Source organism: Centruroides vittatus, unplaced genomic scaffold (assembly GCF_030686945.1).
Source record: "Centruroides vittatus isolate TY-2023 unplaced genomic scaffold, ASM3068694v2 contig_364, whole genome shotgun sequence".
Taxonomy (NCBI): Eukaryota; Metazoa; Arthropoda; class Arachnida; order Scorpiones; family Buthidae; genus Centruroides; species Centruroides vittatus.
Window position 1 is genome coordinate 3,080,976 of NW_027122188.1, and position 18,183 is coordinate 3,099,158.

Consider the following 18,183-nt stretch of genomic DNA (forward strand, 5'->3'; position numbering starts at 1 on the left):
ATAACCAAATATTGTAGCGCTACATCACTAGTGGACATTTGAAGTTGCCGGCTAGAACGCGGTCGGCCCCTCGATGTGGGTTCCTGTCCGTGGTGAGGGGACCTCCCAGAGATGGTCTAGTAACTCTTCTTTACCATCCCTGGGATCTGAACGCCCAGCCACGTGTTTGCCATGCGTGGTGACCCGTATGCCGGAAAGGGGGATCCTGGTAGTTGAGGGGCAACATATCGTCCCCAACACACTGCTTTGGCCCCTGCTTCGGATAAACGGGAGGCTCAAATCAGGCTCTGTTTGAGTCAATCGGCTGGTCGTTGAGTCATTGTTGACCTCGACTTGGAGTCAACCGATCGATGCAGACCGGGCGGACACATCAGACAAGGTGTGCTCTTCTCGACTGCATTGTGAGGGTATAGCTCTTGGGAAACCCTGGTGTGATGGTTTATGGGAATCTCCCATGTGACGGCATGCCCTTGTTGGGCCCCATGGTGCGTGGGGTCACCGTGAGCTGAATATTAATTTTTCAATATGGATTCACTACAATCTAAAACATTAGGTACCAAAGCATCACCACCAAGTGATTTTACTTCCGTTAACCAACCAGCCTACCTTATTGTTCATGCTACGGGAGAAACATCTCTGTCTAAATGTTCCCCCTTTTTGATTCAAAAATTATTTGAGTCAACCATTGGGCATCTTAAAAAAATCCAAAAATTGAGGTCAGGAGATTTACTCGTTGAGGCAGCCTCTCCTCAACAATCAGCAAAGCTTTTAAAGACTAAATCTCTAGGAGACATAAATGTCACCATCACACCACACACAAGTTTGAACTCGTCACGTGGTGTGATATCTGAGATCAATCTGATGTCTGAAGATGAATCAGATATCCAGATCGGTCTTTCAGATCAAGGTGTCACTGCTGTCCGACGCATTTCCATTCGTCGTGATGGCAAGTTGATACCAACAAAACATCTGATTCTCACTTTTGGAAAGCCAACATTACCATCATTTGTTACTGCAGGATATCTGCGCTGCCCAGTTCGACCATACGTTCCAAACCCGCTGCGCTGCTTTAAATGCCAGCGGTTTGGACATTCTCAAACATCCTGCCGAGGAAAGAGCGTATGTGCACAGTGTGGAACTGAAGGTCACCAGAGTGCCGAGTGTACCAATACTCCATGCTGTGTGAATTGTAAAGATGCCCATCCTGCCTACTCCCGGAAATGCCCTGCATGGCAGAGAGAGAAAGAGGTTCAGCGGGTGAAAACTGTCAACAATTTATCTTACGTAGACGCTCGTCGCATGGTCACTTCAAGTGCACCACTTAAACACAAGACATTTGCTGCAGTTTTGAAATCCACAAACTCGTGTGGAGTTCAAACAGATATCTCTGTTTCACCAAATGAATCTCTCACTCGCCACACTAAATGTTTGCTAATTCAGTCTAAAAAAACAGAAGAAAAGGAGAACGTAAAGACAAAATCAACCGTTCCAAAAACAGGAGTAATAACTAGAAATGTGGGTTCTAAAAAGGCAAATAAGAACCCACTCAATAAACAAAAATTGAAAGCAGCCCTCTCTAAATCAAAGAGATCAGAGACTCAGTCCATGAGTGAGCTTTCTGACTTCTCTGATGAAGAAACTAATAAGGAGGTGACACCACCAACCACACCTCCAAAAGGAAAATCAGCTGTAAAACTAAAGAGGGATACTTTTACTAAGAATGCGGCTTTAAACCCATAATGGATTACAAAATAATTCAATGGAACTGTCGTGGTTTCCGCAATAACTTCTCTGACATTAAACATCTGACATCATCTACCCCATCCCTCTGCGTGGCACTCCAGGAAACACATTTAAAACCCGGAGACAAAATATCCTTAAAAGGATTTGGTCTCTACCGCAAGGATGATGATAGCCACAACCGCGCCAGTGGAGGTGTGGCTATACTAGTTTCAAACCGCATCCCGTCCTTACCGGTACAAATAACAACAGAGCTGCAAGCCGTGGCAGTCAGAATTTCAATCGGCGTTACTGTCACAGTTTGTTCCATATACTTGCCACCAGATGTCAGAGTCAATGATGATGAATTGGATGCCTTGGTTGAACAGCTGCCAACTCCATTCCTTTTACTCGGTGATTTCAATGGTCACAATCCAATGTGGGGCAGTCCCGACATCAATCGTCGTGGCAGGGCCATTGAGAGATTTATAGGCAATCACCAACTGTATATATTTAATACCGGAGAAGTGACATACTTCCATGCCCCAACAAGAACATTCACTGCCATTGATTTATCATTAGCCAGTCCGAACTTGTTTTCAGCATTTACATGGGGGGTTGGATCTAATCCACTCTCTAGTGACCACTTCCCAATATTTCTAAAATACTGAGGCAGAGAAAGCTGTGAAACAGCCCGTCCACCACGCTGGAAACTTGAAACAGCAGATTGGCCTGCATTTTCTTCTTTGGCTAAAATCACTGAGGAAATGGTCAATACTGCTGATATCAATGATGCAGTTGAAGCCGTCACATCGACTATTATTCAGGCAGCTGAAAAAACAATGGGGATAACATCAATCAGATATCCAAAGCATCCGAAACCATGGTGGGATCAGAACTGCGAGGCAGCATTTAAAAAGCAAAAGAAAGCATGGGGGATTTTCAGAAGATACCCCACTGCTGAGAATTTGATTGCTTTTAAAAAAGCAAAGGCAAATGCCAGGAAAATAAGGAGGCAAAGCCAAAGGGATTCTTGGAGGAAGTATGTATCTAGCATAACATCTTCCACCAGCTCAAAAGCAGTCTGGGATAAAATCCATAAAATTAATGGGAAATATGCTTCTCATTCCCTGTCCATGTTGGAAAATAATGGCACAATAATCAGTGATATACAAGGTATTGCTGATTTGTTGGGTGAGACGTTTTCGGCTTCATCCAGCAATATGATGTATGCAAGGAATTTTCAGGTTTATAAAGCCCAAAGTGAAAAACAGTACTTAAACTTTCACTCCTCATCTAATGAGGAATATAATGTGCCATTCACCAGAATTGAATTACATAGAGCGATGTCTCGCTCGGGGAATACCGCTGTAGGCCCGGATAAAATCCACTACAGCATGATTAAAAACTTGTCAGACAATTCCCTTTGTAATCTTTTGAATCTGTTTAACAGAATATGGACAGAACATATTTTCCCTGACTCTTGGAGACTATCAATCATTATTCCCATTCCCAAGCCAGGTAAAGACTGCAAGAATCCCTCTAATTACAGACCAATCTCTCTTACGAGTTGTCTCTGTAAACTCTTTGAGAGAATGGTAAACGGACGTTTGATGTTCCTCCTAGAGGAAAAGAACTACTTTTCACCACATCAGAGTGGATTTCGTAGGAACAGGAGTACCACGGACAATTTAGTAAAGCTTGAGGCATCCATACGCGAAGCGTTTGTTAGACGACAGCACTTAGTGTCTGTGTTTTTCGATATAGAGAAGGCCTATGATCGCTGCTGGCGATACGGAATACTTCGTGATCTGCACCAATTCGGATTGCGGGGTAATTTGCCAACTTTCATAAAAAACTTTTTACGGAATCGAAGATTCCAAGTCAGGATGGGCACAACTTTATCTAGGCCTTACACACAAGAAGAAGGTGTTCCTCAAGGTTCTATTTTGAGTGTGACTCTGTTTCTAATTAAAATTAACAGCATAGCTAAATGTCTCCCTCCCAGTGTGAAACACTCTCTGTATGTGGATGACTTTCAGATCTCCTGCCAGTCTAGTAATATGAGTTTTATTGAGAGACAACTGCAAACCTCCCTAAATCGCATAGACAATTGGTCCAAGACCAATGGTTTCAGCTTTAACGTAGAGAAGACGTCGTGCATTCACTTTTGCCGAAGGCGTGGTTTGCACCTGGACCCTGAAATTTACCTAAATGGGGTTAAAATCCCAATGGTCAACGAAGCAAAATTTTTGGGTGTCGTGTTTGACCATAAATTGACGTTCTTACCACACCTGAGCAATTTGAAAAGTAGATGTTTAAAATCTCTGAACCTTTTAAAGGTATTATGCTGCTCATTCTGGGGAGCAGACAAATGTTCAATGCTCAGAATATATAGAGCTCTTGTTCGCTCTAAGCTTGATTATGGATGTATTGTGTATGGCTCTGCGCGAGAATCTACTCTTCGGATGCTGGATCCAATCCACCATCAAGCATTGCGTTTGTGCACTGGTGCGTTTCGAACTTCTCCTGTCCAAAGTTTGTGCGTGGATGCTTATGAGCCCCCACTATCTCTCAGGCGAGAGCAGTTGTCTCTGTTCTATTACATTAAACAGAAATCTTTGGCTAAACCTTCAGTTTATTGTAGAGTATCAGATACTCAGCTGAAAAGATTATTTACAGCTCGCCCAAGTTGTGTCCCTACATTTGACATTAGAATGGAGAATGTAAGTAGCACGATTGACCTGGACACAAGCAACATTTCACAGGCCAAGGTCGATAATATATCACCTTGGTCAACTCCTGCGATAAATGTTGACATTAGCTTAAAGCAGTTTCCTAAGGAATCCACCCCGGACTACATCTATAGGCAGCACTTTGCAGAAATTCAACATCACGACAGGAATTTAATTCCTATTTATACTGATGGATCGAAATCGGTTGATTACGTTGGCTCAGCCTTTGTCTGCCAGGATGAGATCGTGGCAGAACAAATTGCATCGAATTCTTCCATCTTTACTGCAGAGGTGCAGGCTATTTACCTAGCCTTAAAATATGTAATTAGGAAAGGTCATCGTTGCTGTGTTATTTACACTGACTCAGTTAGTGCACTTCAGGCTTTGATCTCACATGAACCTAGTTCTCACTCTATAGTGATTAAAATTCGCAAACTGTTTTGCCATCTTATTGCAAGTAATATTTTTGTAAAATTTTGTTGGGTCCCAGGCCATGTAGGTATAAAAGGGAATGAAGCAGCTGATGCAGCTGCAAAGTCAGCAAGTTCTTCTCAGCATACAATGTTTATTGAAGGAGGTGACTTGAAGCTGGTTGTTAAAAAACGACTAGCAGAGAGATGGCAAAATGTGTGGAACGAACAAGTCCACAATAAACTTTACGAGATCAAACCTATAATAGAAAATTGGACACACAAGAAACAGTATGATAGGAGATCTGAAGTCATTCTTACTCGTCTGAGAATTGGACATACTCGGCTTACTCATCAATACCTTTTGAAGGGTGATGACCAGCCAGTATGCCAGTATTGCATTTGTACTTTAAGTGTTAAACATATACTTTGCAACTGTGTTGCTTTTGACCAGAGTCGCAGACAGCATTTCGGAAATGCAAATTTGAGAGAGATTTTGGGCCAGAGGCCAAATTTTGATAAATTACTGAACTTTCTAAAAGTTACAAATATTTATAAACAGATTTAGTTGTTTGTTTATTTTATATTTACACCTTGTTACTATATACATTTTAATTGTTATTTATTTTTGTTATCGGTTCTATGTTTTTCGTTTTTTTTTCTGTTGTTTTATGTAGTTTTATTTTATTCTATTTATTATTGTTATTTATTTATGTATTTATTTATACCATGTGTTGTGGCGCAGCTTGGCCTGTGTTGCCTTTGTGCCAAAAAACTATTACCAACCAACCAACCAAGAACGCGGTCGGTTAATCGGGGGTCGGATAATTGATGCTCTACTGTACTATGAAACTTTATATTTTTAAAGATTGGAAAATTGTTAATAGTAATCATCGGTTCAATATATCCCATTATATTGTAATAATACCACTATTATGTGAAAAGCTTGCAAGAGACATTATGATTGATTATCAAACAAAAGATACAGTTACTGATGGAAAATCAATTAAATTGTATCAATAGTCTCTCTTAATACCTGACTTCTTAATACTTTTTCTTTTTAGATTTTTATGTGAAAGACATTAAATAAATAGGAGTATAGTTAATGTTTAATGATGATAATTGTGATGATAAACATTTTAAACAAAGTAATAATAATATATTTTATATATAAATTTAACTAATGAATCATTTTGTTTTAAAATATTTTTAAAAATTACTCCTTACTTTTACTTCATCCATCCAATCATTTCCAGATGTTATAGATGACTCTTTAAAACTATCAAAAATAGAAATTTTCTTCTGAATTAAACTTGAAATTTGTTCAATTTCTCTTTTATCACATAGAATTTGTTTTTTAGTATTTTCATTTAATGAACATTGTTGTTTAATATTTTCTACAAAAAATAATATAATAAATTTGTATAAAAATTTTAAACTTTAAAAAATAATCTATATCTACATAAACAATTAATATACTACTATAGTTAAAATTTAAATTTTAACTTTAGTAGTATAGTCAAAATGGAAAATAAAAAAAATCTTTGAATGCAAAATTAACAATATATTGCAATGACTGTTTATAATAATTTCAAACATTATATAAATAAAAAATTCCTTAAACCTACAGTGAGGGTATGGCACACATGAAACACTACCAGATATATTTATAGCATTTTTTTAGAAAAACTTATAGTTTGACTTTAGTTTTTTAAGCACTTTTCTAGGTTTTTTTTTCTTTTTTGCTTCTTTTTTCCAGCATTCAAATTTTTTGGTAGTCTGAAAGATACCATGCAACCATTTTTGCTACATTAGAAGATATTTGTTTTTACTTAATAATTTCTATATATGATTAAATTTTTTATTTAAAATAATCTAATTTCTTATTCTTTAATACGAGTTTTTGTTAATTTATTCTTTTTAGTTCATTGGAAGACTTTTAATTCAATTTTTATAAGCATATTATTATGGTAGTAACAATATCTATTTCTGATATTTTGGAGAAAACTTTAAAATTCTTGAATTGTATTTAAAGTTTTCTCCAAAAGCTTGATAAAACTATAGAAGAATTGGATACAGAACATTGTTCATTTTGAAATGAGAAATACACAAGGTATAATTTTCAAAAATACACTTTTTCGTAATTGTTGTAAAACTTTATTTTCGTAATTGAACAAGAATTTAGCAGGTTCCAACTCTAAGACACGTCCCTTGTATTTTTCTTTACTCGCGATACAATTATATAAAACTGGCTCCATCACAAACCTTATGTCCTGGAAATAACAAACGTAACAGTTCGGGACTTTACGAGCGTGGGTCACATTCTTAAACTAATCTTAATCTACTTATGACTAAAATAAGATGATATATGTACTGATAGAGGAAGGAAGATGAAGAGATCTAGAACAGGGGTACCCAATGGTCTTGAATGTTCCTCTTGCACATTGATCGGATCCAGCTTTCTTTGTCTAAGTTAATGTTCTTTCTTTCTCTGAACTTCTCCATACTTCACTGCGATTTGGGATGTTCTCTCAGAAGACACCTCAAAGACACTTATGAAAAATGTCTCTCCTGTGTGTTTCTATATCGAACACCATTTCCTCACGTTCATCTGCCGAAAATGACCAAGAGCCTCTTCTCAACACATCTGGTCTCCTTGGTGTCAACCCAAAAAATGCTTAACTTGCCCCTGTTTTTCCTTCGGAACCTTCCCTCCTTCTCTTGTTCTTACTGCCCCACCCTATTGGGGAAGGGTTTGGTCAAAATTTCTTGGAAAAGTGAAACAAAAGAAAATCAAGATTAAAAAAAAAAGTGAAAGAATGAAATAAAACTATGATAAAATTCTATATAATACACAAATGATATGGCAAACAGCCACAACATAATGATATGATGCTTTTTTGCTAATTATATGTTAAAAGACTTTTTACATTATTTTGTAACTTTAATAAATTTAACCACTTATGCTCTCTATTTAAATCATAAAATAGAATTAAGAATCATTTTTATTTTTGAACTAAACTATTTGAATTTTTTAGAATCTGTAATAAAAAAGTATGTATTAGTAAAATAATGCACTAATTGAATGTATTTTAATAAAATAAATCCATCAATTTTGATGGATTACTAATAGTTTTAATTAAAAAAGAAGTCTGTGAGTTTCTTTTGTTTCAGCTTTAAGTGATGCTTATATGCTGAACAATCTTGTAGACACTTTACCATCATGAATTCAGCTGGTACCTTGTCAGGTCGATCTTCTAAGTATATTAATGCATTTTTGAGCTGTTGTCACTTTGTTGTGACTAAAATGTGCATCTTTTGGCTCTACATTGTGGCTGTATGCCCTATGTCTGTTTTTATATTTTGTCCTTCTTGCATTACTCCCGTTCTTTGTTCTTTCTCCCTTCTAGAGCTTTCTAATCTCTTTGATTCTTTCTTCTTGGAGGCTAGCCATGAATGAGGGATTTCCTTCAACTTGCTATTTAAACTCAGTGCTTTCTCCTGTAAAATTGGACCTGATATCAGAATGCTACAATCCTGCTGATCACTGAACCATAAGAATAATGCATCATCAAGTTATTCATATTTCGCCTTCTTTATTGTTCCTAAAGTTTGCAGACTATTTTTGGAAATTATTTTGCAACAAAACACTGCAATTTCTTTATGATTCTTCTTCCAATCTGACACAGCAGAAGTTTCAACTCTGAACTCTTCAGCAATGGTCTTCAAAATTTCACCTTCATCAATTCTACCAAGAGCTTCTAATTTCTTCTCCATCGTAATAACCACTTAGACATCATTTTTATGGTGTTTACTTCACAAAAGATTGAAGATGACTGAAACTCAGTGAAACAATAGTAGCTATGGATACTGAATGAATAACAACTTGCAAGGTTACAAACAGTCAACTTGTTAATAAGTTTATTGTTATGAGAACATTTTTTATTCAATAGGAAAAGCAATTTTTTTATAATTGAAAATCGTAAAAGAGTAGAAAAGATTCAACAAGGTTTTATTTAAACTCAAAGAACACTTTCACAGAATTCATAACAATTATCATCATTATGCTGATTTATTGAAAACAAGTCTATTCTTACAAGTTGCAACATTATGCTGAGGTAAGAATATACTTAGGAGTTCTTTGATTGTTTTGCATTTATAACTTTTCCATATGTCTATCTTTCATACTTTTGAGAGAGGAATTATTTTTTATAATCTTAACAAACCAGAAATCTGGGTAAAAGGGTTCCACTGTATGCAAAAATCATTTTTATAAAAATAAATAATTGCCTTTCAATGGTTATTTAGAGTATTTACACACATTTGATGGTATTCAGATATTGATATACTCTATGTTGAAATAAAAAAATGAATTTATAATTTACCATTTAATCTTTCATTTTGCTTTCCTAAAACAGCAATCTCTTTATTGACAAAACTCAATTCTTTGACAGACACTGCAATTTCATCACTCATATTTATCATTTCATTCTGTTGATTTTTCCATAATTTTTCTGTTTCTAAATATTTATTCTCTAATATACATATATCACGCTTAAAATTTTCAATCTCTCTCTCTAATGGCCCAAGTTCTACACCCTGTAAATTTAAATAGAATTATATAAATTTGGTGAATTTTTAATGTATATGAATTTACAGAAATAATTAAAATTTATTTTGTAAAATTAAATTGTGTTTATCAGTAATTTAATAAAAAATTTTACTTCTAAAAATATTTTTCACTTTAAGTTTAAATTTATACAAACCCCTGCAAGAGAAATCATGTCTTCAAGTTTTTTAGTTAAAGTTGCAATATGATTTTGTTTTGTCGAAGAAAGCTTCATGTTTTTCCAAATTTCTTTTTCATTTTCAGCTAATTTATTTTTTTCATTATCAATTATTTCAATTTGCTCATTATATACTAATTGAAGTTGATGTATCTTAGAATTAACATTCTGAACTTCTAAAAGAAGTTTTGACGTCTCATTTTCAGTTTCAGTTTTAACATTTGTCTGGAATACATATTTTTATAAAAATAATTATTATGAAGTGTTACTATTAAAAATAAAATAAAATACCGTATTTACTCGCATATAAGATGAAGTTTTTATTTATTTTTCACTGCTTCAAAAACCTAGGTTGTCCTATATGTGCAAGCAAAGGATTCTTTGCATTTTTGCAATAATTTTTGTGAACCGAGTATTTGCATTTTTTACAAGTACTTGATCTGGGTCGTTTGAATCGTTCTTGTGTATTGTCAAGACTAAAGATGAATAGCAATAGGAAAAGCAAAGCTTTTGAATTGAATTCCAGATTGAAATTCCAAAATTACACAGGAGCAGGATATAAGTTTTAATCTATTCCCAGGTGAAAACAGATGATTATTTGGAAATCAGAATTTGGAGAAACTCATAAGTGTAATTGATGGAGAGTGGATTCGACTGTTAAGAATAGGTAAAAAAGATTCCAGATCGTCCAGCTTTACATGAACAAATTATGTTGTTGATTTTACAAGATTTTTTCTTAAAGTTTAAAATACCAATAATTTTTGTGGGACAATGTGTGCATTTACAATTCTAATTTTATATCAAATGCATGTATTAATAAATCTAATTTTCTTTATTTTGATCTTTAAGTCACACCTTGTCCTATATGTGAGTTTGAGTAAATATGGTAAATAATATATATATATAAGCCGATTATATATAATATAGAATCCCAGCGATCTACAGCCCAAGCAGTTGGCTGGAGGATGAGTCCCACCAAAAATAGCAATATGCCTTAATTGAAAGGTTTAGCATTGTGGCTCACTATTTTACATTAACAGCAGTTAATGTAAAATGGTGGTCCTGTTGAGTGTAGATCAATTAGGAAGTTAACATTCAAGAGTTATGTCCAACGTCTCCTGTTCTTTGAAATCTGATACAAAGCCTAGATAGCATACTTTGTGGCATATTCAGAGTCCTAGAGACATCTGTGCAACTGGTCTGTTTCTAACCTTCCAATAATTTTTTTTTATAAAATCATCTATATGGTATCAATGTGGTATTATATCATACAGAAAAACAATTATAAAATGCTTTTAATGGTTAAATGCATTTTACAGCTAGATTTACAGTGTGCATATTTTGCATAAACTTGTGCTTTTTTAATGTACAATTGACTACATCCTGTGTATTTTTATTGTCTGGAAATGTTCACATAAATTTGTCACTGTTTAATTTGTTCATTTTTTGCTTTATGGTCTGGACAATTATGCTTATTTTACATTCATGAGTATATACAGTATGTATATGTTACCGGCAAAACCCGATTTTACGCCAAACTAGTTTTGCCTAGGCCAAACTAGTTTGGCGTAAGCTGTCAGGCCAAACTAGTTTGGCGTAAGCATGTCAGGCCAAACTAGTTTAGAATTATTATTCAAGTATATTAATGGTTAATTTGTTTATTATAAAACACAAATAAGTTCATTTTTAATTTTAGTTTGATTTTAAAAGTTATTTTTATTATTTCGTTTAAATTTTTGAAAATATTTTTGGAAGTTAATTACCTTTAAAAGTGCATTGCCTAATAAAAAAAATACACACTGATAAGTACTGATTAGCTTATTTTTATTTTATAGTTTTGTACAAGTGTTGTGTCACTTCTAATCAATACTGTTTTTGGTTTATGTTACCCTAGGTATCAAAGATGGCAGCTCATCTTTGATTCAAGCGATCAGAAGACAGGGAACAGTGGGAACGCACATTCTAACTTAAGCTAACCTATTCTAATAATTTGGTTGCTAATAATTATGGTAATTTATTCGAATAGGTTAGGTTAGGTTAGAACGCACGTCCCCACTGTTCCCTCTCTTCTGATCGCTTGAATTGGAGACGAGCCGCCACCTTCGATATCTAGGGTAACATTAATCCCGTTTTTTATCATTAAGTAGACTATGTTTGAATAAATATTGTTCAGCTAATTGATTGCCTTTTAATTTTATTTTAACCATTAATATACTTGAATAATAATTTTAAACTAGTTTGGCGTAAAATCGGGTTTTGCCGGTAACATATACAATACTGAGAATTCTAAGGAGTGCTAAGCAAACTAATATTTTCAAAGTTTGTGAAAACAATCCATTCATAAATTACCTGTCAGTGTATATATTCTAAATTTTGGATCCAACTTTTAGATTTAATTTTCTTTTTCTTACTTGGATTGAAAGCATTGTATTTTTTCATTTGCATATTTTTATCAATTATATAGCTTTTTAAATAATGTTTTCATTTATATTTACTAAATGTTTGAATAATACCATATAATTAATCTAATTTAAAATTTATTACGTAACTTAAATCTTAAAATTTAAGAAGATCATATATAATTATAAATTACCTGTTCAAGTAGTTGTTCCATCAAAGAAGTTAATTTTTGATTCAAACTTTTGAAAACATTATTTCGGAAAAATGTTTCTTCTAATATTGTCATGATTTCCTTTTTTATATCTTTACATTGCGAAGCAGCTATCTGAACTTGATTTCTTAAATTTGCATTTATCTTGTCTTTTTCATATAATTGCTATGTTAAATAAATATAATTATCTAAAATTAGACAGAAATGAAATTTATGTCAAATTATCATATATCAATATATTATATTCACAACAAAATATTATCTTTTAAAAGATAATTAAAAAAAGATATGTAACTGATTTTGAATTAATTACTCCTGCTTTATACAAGTAGCTCATTCAAAGCTGAACCATATACAGTAGACCTCCTCTATAACATGGATTCGTATAACACGGCGAAAAAATTGCGATTGCGTTCGTATAACACACTAAAAGAGACTCGTATAACACGGTAAAACGTTATCGCCGACTCGTGTCTCAACAGGATTTGTCGAATCTGGACCAATAGCGGACATTGTACAAACCGTTGAGTTTAAACAAGCACTGGATCTACTAAAAAACATTTATTATTCAATGGCCATAAAAATTATATTTTTATTAATGAGGTCTCCAAAGTTCAGCAAATTTTTTGCAGAAGAATAACTTATCAGGAAACATGCGCCAGCCATTTGATGAGCTGCTCTGCAACGAAAACAAGCTTAAGCAATGGCATTGTCAAACGGTGACACTCAGTAAGTAATCTTACAATTTTTTGTTTATAGTATAGTTTATATGGATTATTCCCAAAAATTATACATGATTTGGAAATGTTGAGTCAAATTAGTCTAGAATCGGTTAATTTTGTGGAAGAAAACCTTTCAAACAGCCGTAGCCCCTAACTGCAAACATGCCTGATTGGCTCATGTATTTAAGTGACTCGTACAAAACAGAATTCGTATAACACGGAACGTATCTATCGTGTTATAGGGGGTCTACTGTATATAAATTAATCAAGAAATGTGATATAAATTCTTAAAGAAAACTGAACAATGATTTTAATGTTCTTTTTCCACACTCCAAGTAAAAGTAATAATAATATAATGATCAACAGATCCCAAAATTTCTTATAGATATAGAAAATCCAAAAAAATTATCCTACTCCTTGTTTAAACACAATTTATAAAATCACGTCAGCTACAGTATTACAATATATATAATAAAAGGCTATTCTAAAACTTCTAAAAACTGTAAGGAGCATTGTTACATTCATCATAAGCCAAGTAAAAACAAAAATCTCATTGGCCTAGATTTTGAAATATGGCAGTCCATTAATAATTCATAAATTATCTTCATTAGGCTAATTTATCAATTAGCAATGCACTGAGAAAAAACTTCAATCATAACATGGTGAACAAACAGTATGCAATAAATGTTGATTTCAGTCATATGAATTATTGGTTTTCAAGAGTATCTTAATTCATTTGTTGGATAAAAAAAATATACTGGTAATTTAAAGAAAAATAAAAGAATATTAATTAATGATATAGTTAGAAATATCTGAAGCTAACATAACTTTGCTTTTTATTTTGCAGCAATGATTAAAAAATGGAAAATTGGCATTTATAACATTTTTTTACTTACGCCTGTACCAAATATTATAGTTTAGTATATGTAGTATTTAAAAACTCATGCAAAATGATTTTTTATTAATGTGAAAAACAACTTCAAGTTCTTCAAAAATACCAAAAAACAAATTACTTTGCTGGAGTTTAGTTTTTGTGATTTTTTTCGTACCTCCAGAAAAGCAATTTGCTTTTGTGAGTTTTTATTTTTACTACATAATGTAGAACTAAATAAAAAAAATTAAATTATAAATAGATGTTTAAATAAATATCATATATTATTAAAATTAATAACAACATATTTTATAACCCATGCACTTCATAGATTTGCTTTTTATAATCATGAATTTTAATATCAAATTTAATTTTTAAATTATTTTTGAGCTATTACAAATTGATTTAATTTCAATGCAAATATAACTATTGTACAAAAAGATGTATATGTAAGAATAATATAATTCATAAGTAAATAAAACAATTAAACAGTGCATGAAACTGTGCAGTCTCCAGCACAATTTTATATGAAAGCAAACATTTTCAACAGTGTCAAATGTGCATCATAAAACTAACTTCAGTTAACCTGATAATGCCATTTTCATTTTTTCTAAGTCTTATTATTAATTTACTCTTCTCTTATATCAATTTTTTTGTGTGTTAATGTATTTTATATTTTTTTAAATGCTGAATGTGAACTACTTTTCTTTTTCTTCTGCATTTCTATTTCTAAATATATTGATCTACCATTTTAAATCTGGAACCTCACTTGAAATTGATTTTATTAGAACAGAATATTTAAAGCGTTTTTCAGAAAATTTTCTTCTAACAACATTGGAAGTTTTTAACTCTATTAAAGGAAATTCTACTTCTCCAGAAAAATGGATTGAATCTTTGATTATTCCAATATATAAAAAAGGTGATGTGTATGACCCCAAAAATTATCGGCCTATATCTTGGTTCCTGTAATTAGTAAACTATTTATGTCTTTATTAAATAAAAGATTAGAAGATTAGATTGTTAAATATATTTTGTGTTAGGAGTAAGCTGGTTTTCAACCCAGTCAATCATGTCTGGATCAAATATTTGTATTAAATGCATTGGTACAATTAAAATTACAGAAAAAGAGAGGAAAACTTTATGCTGGTTTTGTAGACTTTTGATCTGCTTTTGATACCGTTAATCATATAATTGACATATACTCAATGCCACTGCAAGAGTAAAGATTTTAGCAGAAACAACTGATTCATTTGGTATTGACATTAGAGTTTTGCAGAGTGAGATTCTGAGCCCACTGCTTTTTAATTTATATGTTAATGGTTTGGTAGTGTGACTTGCTAAATCTGACCTACCCAGGATTTCTTTCTCTGATCAAGTTAATGTACTAATGTATTCTAGCAACACTGTAATTCTTGCTGATACTTCACAAATGTTACAAAAGAAAATCACAATTTTACAGGTATTCTGTTGTGACTATAGATTAACTATAAATGTTTCAAAAACAAAAGTGATGGTGTTCAGAGAGGACTGGTAGACTATCACCCAGAGAGAGAGATGGTCTTTTAATAATCAGCCTATACACGTCATTTCAAATTACACATACCTGGGAATGTTATTTTTGTCTTCTGGATAGTTTTCACGGGCTAAAAATTATAGTATTCGTAAGGCTAAGATAGTTTTTATTGGCTAAAAATTATAGTGTACATAAGGCTAAAATGGCACTGGGTTCTATGTAGCCTATTCTTTCAAAAGCTAAAATTAATTCTGCTCATATTTATATAAAATTATTTCATTCCATGATTTCATCTGTACTACTTTATGCTGCTCCTGTATGGGCAATTACTTATCAAGATAAAATGGAAATTGTTCTTGCCTTATATCTTTGAAGAATTTTCGTTATACCATAAAATTCCAGTTTATATATTGCGATTGGAGTTTGGTGTTTCTAGAATATCTGTATTAATAATAAAAGCAATAGTTTCTTTTTGGATTAGACTGTTGAAACTACAAGATAACAGTTATGTTAAAGTAGCATATAATAAACTGTATAAATTATGTTCAATGATGGATAATTATACATATAACTGGACACTGGCATTGAAAGATCTGTTAGATTGACACAGTTTTTCATTTCTACGATTGTCTCAAGATCCCCATATGATTGAAAGTTATCAAACATTAATTATAAAACTGTGTTGTGAATAGAGCATACAAGAAGATTGATCTTTATTTTCAATTATATCGTGTTTTTAAAACAACTTATATGTATGAAGATTATTTGTCCATGGACATAAATTATCATGTAAAATAATTAATTCTACAGCTGAGACGTGATCAAAATTATATAACAACATATAACACTAGACTAATAATAGACCCTAAGACAATTTGCAGTAATTGTAGTTTGCAAACATATGAAACTTGGGAACATGTGTGTGCTTTCACTGCATCAGAATTTAAACCTGGAGAGATATAATTAATTAATTATGTTTTTCAAAAAATGATTATTTTAGTATATTTTATTTTGTGTTATCCTGTACTAAGCTATTATATTGATTCGTTAAATTGTACTAACTTCAGCTTTTGTAATACTTTAACCACCTTGTAACTAACTAGAGTTCATACAATAAAAAATTGAATTGAAATATATTGATCTTTGAAATCATAATGCAATATGAATCGATGCCTACTGGAATCAGCTTATGATTAGATCATCATAATAAGATAACTAATACTGAATTGCTTGAATCACATTTTAAAATATAGTTTGTTGTATTGCATTTTTTAGATGCATAAAAATTCACATTTGTATCTTGGTAACAGTGAATTTAATAATAGACATTATATATTATCTGAACATTTTTGGTAATAAGGATGCAACTTCAGGACAATAAACATCTAAAAATTATTTTAAAACTTTTTATAATAATGCATATTTTAGTTTTGTTCATTTGATTTTTATATGAAATTTTCATTTGATTCATATATCTTTTTATGAACATGCAAAATCTCTGATATGCAAGAGCCATTTATAGTTAAAACTTACACCATTGCAAAGATATACTTGTTTCTCCAATTCACAAATTGTTTTTTGTACTATTGTAATATCAGCCATTATATTTTGCAATTCAGTGTTATGCTTTTCTTTATTTTTTTCTTTATTTGCAAGCTTGGATAAAATTTGCTTTCGGGTCAAGTTGAAATATTCATTTTTTTCTAATTCTTTTCTAATGGATCTATTTTTTAACTCATTCAGTTTGGCATTTCCTGTTAATATTTTTCCCTGATGTTCTCTAAATAAATAAATAAGTAACTTATGAATAATAATTATATATATATGTTAAAATTTGGGTATGCATTCTATAAGTAGGTAGGTACTAGAATTAACTTTTTTAACTTTAAATTCAAAAAATTTTGCTGTAAACATTTTTCAGTTAAACAAAGCAAAAACTGATAATTAATTTTGAGTGCTAAACAAAAAATTGGGTGCTAAAATACCAAAAACATGTTTAGCCTAACAAACCTCATCAGTACTGATGCCTACTGACTGCGGGTAGTATTTACAGTAAAATGAGTATTAAGAGAGTATCAGATTTTTGATTCCAAAACCCTGCAAGAAGTTAAAATGAATTAAAATTTAATTTACTGCATTATCATCATTGTAGAGAAAGGAAAATACTATATATTTTATAAATAGAGTAGAAAAAATGTATCACTAAATAGAGGTTTATCACAGAGAATATCATTAAGTTGGAAGAAGTTTTGACATTAAGATAATACAAATTGCATAGGGAATTATATTTGTTTTCATTATTGAGGGATTTACCATTATCAATAATTGCTGTACCAAGATTTGACTGTATCTGTTAACCAAAGTGTACAGATAATTTATTTCATTATTTTATCAAAGAAAAATTAATTCATTGAAATAAAAACATGTTTTTGGTCTATGTTGCTAATTATTTCAAATATTTTTTATAATTGAATTAATAATAAATAATACTTAATTAATTCTTGAATCTTCACAATATCTGTACTTTTTTCTGTTATAACGTTTAAAATGTTTTTCCACATTGAAAGCAAATTTTTGTTGTCCAGAAGAATTGTCTATTTAAAAATTTAAAAATAAAACATGAAACTTTCTACTTCATATTCTATTCTAAATGTCCTATCCATTTTTACTATAAATTAATATTTATTTAAAAACATTATTAGCTTATAAAAAATAATACCTTTAAGATTATTAACTAAATATATTTTTACTACATTATTTTATTATCTTTAATAGATAGCCAAAAATTAAAGAACCAGTTAATACAATATATTTC

The 18,183-nt window shown here is 31.7% G+C and overlaps 1 protein-coding gene across 1 annotated transcript in view; it reads right to left on the minus strand.

Moving 5' to 3' along the window:
- The window catches only part of LOC136975110 (coiled-coil domain-containing protein 40-like), a 44,245-nt gene that overhangs the window by 16,661 nt on the left and 9,401 nt on the right, over positions 1–18,183 (minus strand). The window contains exons 6-11 of the mRNA XM_067270119.1: positions 17,859–17,962; positions 16,902–17,148; positions 12,245–12,427; positions 9,631–9,876; positions 9,250–9,463; positions 6,092–6,261 (exon numbers count right to left, since the gene is read on the minus strand). Coding sequence (XP_067126220.1) covers positions 6,092–6,261; positions 9,250–9,463; positions 9,631–9,876; positions 12,245–12,427; positions 16,902–17,148; positions 17,859–17,962 — 1,164 coding nt within the window. The remainder of the gene's footprint in view (positions 1–6,091; positions 6,262–9,249; positions 9,464–9,630; positions 9,877–12,244; positions 12,428–16,901; positions 17,149–17,858; positions 17,963–18,183) is intronic.